Raw genomic sequence first — 4,972 nt, 5'->3', positions numbered from 1 at the left:
GTGAATCATCTCGTATCCAGAGTCGTTCTAACCGTTCTACAACTGACTTTGATGACAATGAATTACTCGACACAATATGTTCTGTAAGTTTTGATCTGAAGTTTTTTGGTTTTGTTTTTGTAAAAGTACAACATGTTTTTGAGCTGAAGTTTTCTTCTATATTTGAATTTTTGTTGTGTGTCTATTCTAGAGGTTAACGATGGAGGTTCAAAGGCATGCAGAAAAAGAAAGAAGAAAGGTCGTGAAAGAAGTTTTCGATAAGTTTAAAAAGGAGGAGCGATCTGCTATTGTGGATGCGATTTTTGTAAAAGTGAAGGTAAGCTAATTTATAGAGAAGTCTTTTTATTTCTGCTTATGTTATTCAGATTAACCATTGTTAGTAGTTTTTTTTCTAGGAATATTTCGGTGGGAAGTTTGAACAGTTGTTTAAGATTGTCAACAAATCAAATGGAATGGACGATGGCAATTTTGATTTGAGTAACCATCGAGAATATAATAGGGTGAACGACTGTTACGAACATCCATCGGATATTAATGTTGTTGATGATGTATCAGATAAATTCGCAAATGTAAATGCTATACGTGAGGAAGCGGCTTTTGAAAGCGATCAACATGTTCAAGAACAAGTTGAATAGGAACGTTCTAGTGCTGATAGATTGAGCAGAGATGGAAATGATGAAGCACAGTTATCAACTGAGAATATTGGAAGCAAGCAAGGTGCCAATAATCAAGTGGTTGAGACTGAAGAACATAGTACTCATGATGCATTGCATAATGTCGCAGATGATAATGCTACATGTAAGGAAGCGGCTGTTGAAGGCGATGAACATGTTCAACAACAAGGTGGAGAGGAACAATCCAGTGTTTGTAGATAGAGTAAAGATGGAAATGATGAAGAGTTAACGACTGAGAAAGGTGCAGATAATCAAGTTGTTGGTACTGAAAAACATGCACCGAGTTGTGCTTTGGAAAGTGATATTGCAAAAGGCAATTTGTTTGGCGATGGAGATCAAGCACTTGTTGGTACTTTAGAACTGAAAGCGAGTGATGTGTCTAGAACTATTGGGAAAGACGATCGGTATGGAGGAGCACTAGCTATTTGCAAAGAACTTCTAGGTGGTGATACACAAGAAATTGTTACTACATGTATAAAGTGTGAAGTTTATAATAGTTCAATGATACCTTAGATAGGAGCTGAAGTTTTGTTTCATGTTTTGTGTTTTTTTGTAAAAACTACAGCATGTTTTTTTTGCTGAATGTTTTTATTTTGTAACTGGTGAACTTCAGCTCTAGAGCTGAAGTTTTTGTTTTTGTAACTGTCCAACTTCAGCTCTAGAGCTGAAGTTTTTTTTTGTAACTGTAGAAGTTTTTATTTTGTGACTGGCAAACTTCAGCCTTCTTAAAGTTGAAGTTTTAACTTTTTTTTATAATATCGTGTAGTGAAATTGTTGGGTACGGTATAAAGAAGTTTTAACTGATCTTTTTGATAATGTCCTGTAGTGAAATATTCACTACAGGTATAAATTTTTACTATGTTATATATATAGAAAAACTAGTTGATCTATTCCCCCTCTTTATGAATATGCAGTGGAAGTTGAAACTAGTTGTGCTTCAATTGACACAACTCAAAAACTCTCTAATGATGCTGAATTGAATGAAGGTAGAGTTGAGAAAAACCTTCCAGAGAATACACCAATGCTCCTCGACGTTGGTTCACAATTGAATGAAGCTGGAAATGCTGATATCGAGAAAGGTATTCTATAGATTATGAATTTATTATATTTGATCGAAGTATATTTTTTACAGTTTGAAATTTTACATACTTTATTTTCTTTGTTATGTTTTTGAATGATTTTTCAGAAAGACTCGAGGTAGCTCAAAAAGAATTTGTTAAGTTATGCAGCTATATCAAAAAGGAGAAATACATTTATTCACACATGTTGCCTCACAGACATGTGTGAAGAGTGTTGGTATTATTTTATAAAATTTAGTTAGTATTATTTAGTTTTTTTTTGCATGAAGATATAGGATCTATTGGAATGCAAACACCATCTGTGTCTCAACACTTAGACCAGGTAGTTATTTTCTACAATTCGATTACAAGCTATTTTTTTTGCCTAATTTGTGTTTTGTATCAGTTTTATTTATGTTTATATTTTCCTTGCTTTTGCAGATCTCATCTGATGCATCACAACTTCTTCCAAATCCTAAGATAAGGAAGATTTCCAATTCTCCTATGTGTGACACCAGTGATATCTCCAACTTCAATTTATGTTCATTTTCACTTGGGACTGATTCAGAAGGTAATTCTGCTCTTATTGTTGTTTGTGAAGAGAGACAAGAACATCGTGAACAGCAGGGAGTTGGTCAAGCATCTGCCACGATGGCTGTGGTTTCCCCCCTGCTGCTGAACAACAGCAGTTAGTTGTGACGGAACAGCAGGAAGAGCAAGCAAAAGGAAAACCAGATAAAAAAGGAAAATGATTCGTCTGGAGAGTATTTGGTTGAGATCTCCTTACATAGTTCATAAACAAAAGCAAATGGGGCAAGATTGGAAAGTAGGAAAGAATACACGAAGGTGTCCCTTTCATTATGTTAATCAAGACAGCGGATTGATGCAAAGATTTACAGAGTGGTTGGAGATGGATGCCAATGAATATGATTCCAATCGATTCAGATTAGCTGAAGTTGATATTGCAAAATCATTCTTTACCGAGGTTATGGATCCTAACTCTGATCTTGCGGATAAAGTAAGTTATTAAGTTTGTTTTTTGAATTGGTTTTCAACTGTATTTCCTAAAACTTCAGCTTATTTTTTATTGTAAAGTTTTTGTACTGTAATTTGAAAACTTCAGCTTTATTCATAGTAAACTGCTGAATTTTTTTAGCTTATTTTCTAAAACTTCAGCCCAATACTTCAAACTGAATATGCTTAAGTTTTTGTCATGCTGTTTGTAGTTTTGTAATGCGTTTTTTCTAAACTTCATAGTTATGCATGCTGAAGTTGTTATTTCACATGTTATCATTTGTTGTTGTCCATTTGCAGCATATTTTTTTTTTTTGAAGAATTTTTTTTTTGGTAATTAAATCTTTCATTTACCAGGCAAATATTTACAAGTAAATCAAACCCTTACATAATTGCCTATCAAACTAATTTCACCCCATATCCCCTATGTAGTATCTACATCTATTACACTGGATACCAATTTAAACTATGCAAAAAAAATTCTATTTTCCTGTTGCTACGACAGTGTATCTCTTGGACTATCAGCTTGCAAACTGTCTCCCATCTTCTCGTCTTGTTTTGAAAAATTCTACCATTTCTTTCCTGCCACACATAGTAAATTGTTGCTGCTAGTACCATCTTGTATAATTCAGCTGCTGCATTTCTTCTTTTGGCCCATTTCTCTGCCCATTTTAGCTCCTCTTCCAACCTTGTACTGGTATGTCAATGCCTTGCCACTCTAACAGTTTACTCCACAGTGTTTTTGAATAAGAACACTCAAAGAACAAGTATTGTATGGTTTCCTTTTCATTGTTACAGAGGATACAATCTTGATCAACTGCCATTCCCCATCTTTGCAATCTATCCTTTGTATATAATCTTCCATGTGCTGTCATAGTTAGTACAAATTTCCATCTGGGACATCCTCCATTGTGACAAACTACTTTCCTCCAACTTACTTTCTCAAATGTACCTCGCAACTTATGATAAATATGTTTGATAGAACAGCTATTCATATTTGTAATATCATCCTGGCTGAATCCTGCTTCCATCATAGTCCTATGTGTCTTCATGATCTTGCCTACCATCCATGAAGCTTGCTTTAACTGTACTGTCCAGATATTTCTTCCTCTAATGTAATAACTATGTACCCATTGTACCCATAGCTTCTTCTTCTCTTTACATAAGTTTCAAAATTGCTTACATATGGCAGCTTTGTTCCAGATTGCTATATTCATGATATTGAATCCACCTGCTGACTTAGGGAGGCATACTTTATCCCATGCTAATAGAGCTTTTTTTGACACTTTACCTTCTCCCATCCATAAGAAACTCCTGCAAATTGCCTCAATAAGTTTTGTAATTTTCTTTGGCAGAACAAATATTTGGGCCCAGTAGGTTTGGATGGAGAACAGAACACTTTTTATGAGCTGAATCCTTCCTGCAAGGACAAGAATTTTGCAGTCCATTAGGTAATTCTTCCCATTATCTTGTCAATGAGTGGTTGGCACTATGCTATAGATATTCTTTTGGAGCTCAGTGGTGCACCAAGGTATCTAACTGGTAGAACTCCTCTCTGAATTCCAATAAATGCTAGGATCTCCTCCTCCTCTTCATTTGTGACTCCTCCAAAGAAAATTGAACTTTTGTTTTTATTTATCTGCAATCCAGATGCTTTTGAAAATTCCATAAAGCATTGGAATAATATTTTAATTGATCCAATGTCTTCCCTGCAAAACAATAATAGATCGTCAATAAAACCAAGTTGCAAGATTTGCATCTTAGCACACTTGGGATGGAAGTTGAAGTTTGGTATTTCAGCTAGTTTCTTTAGTTTCCTTATCAAGTACTCCATTGCAAGCACAAATAGAAATGGTGAAAGAGGGTCCCCTTACCTCAATCCTTTCCTAGCATCAAATGGCTTAGTTAGTGCACCATTTATCATGATTGTGTATGTGACAGTTTCCATACATGTCATGATCCATCTTATAAACTGCTCTGGGAATGCTAATGCTTGTAATATCTGCTCCATATAGCCCCATTCTATTGAATCATAGGCTTTTTATATATCCAGTTTCATCATACATCTAGGTGACACCCCTTCATTTGCAGCATATTGAAGTGGGCATATATTACTTGCGCAAAAAATATTGCTATCACCTTTCAGGTTATCCAAAATCAAGATGTGCAGTAACAGATTTACTTTTTGATCAGTATATGACTAAGCTGGCTGGTATTCATCCTTCA

The 4,972-nt window shown here is 35.0% G+C and overlaps 1 protein-coding gene across 1 annotated transcript; it reads right to left on the bottom strand.

The window, feature by feature from the left end:
• Positions 1–3,417: 3,417 nt before the first annotated feature.
• LOC142162287 (uncharacterized) lies at positions 3,418–4,757 on the bottom strand. Its single transcript, XM_075218620.1, has 4 exons — positions 4,621–4,757; positions 4,274–4,455; positions 3,930–4,166; positions 3,418–3,806 (listed from the first exon to the last, which is right to left on the bottom strand). The coding sequence occupies exons 1-4, from the start codon at positions 4,755–4,757 to the stop codon at positions 3,418–3,420; spliced, it is 945 nt and encodes a 314-aa protein (XP_075074721.1).
• Between the last annotated feature and the right edge of the window lie 215 nt (positions 4,758–4,972).

The sequence above is a fragment of the Nicotiana tabacum genome, chromosome 7, assembly GCF_000715075.1.
Source record: "Nicotiana tabacum cultivar K326 chromosome 7, ASM71507v2, whole genome shotgun sequence".
NCBI classification, from domain to species: Eukaryota; Viridiplantae; Streptophyta; class Magnoliopsida; order Solanales; family Solanaceae; genus Nicotiana; species Nicotiana tabacum.
The sequence above is the reverse complement of the archived record's forward strand: the minus strand, read 5'-3'. Positions and strand labels throughout refer to the sequence as shown.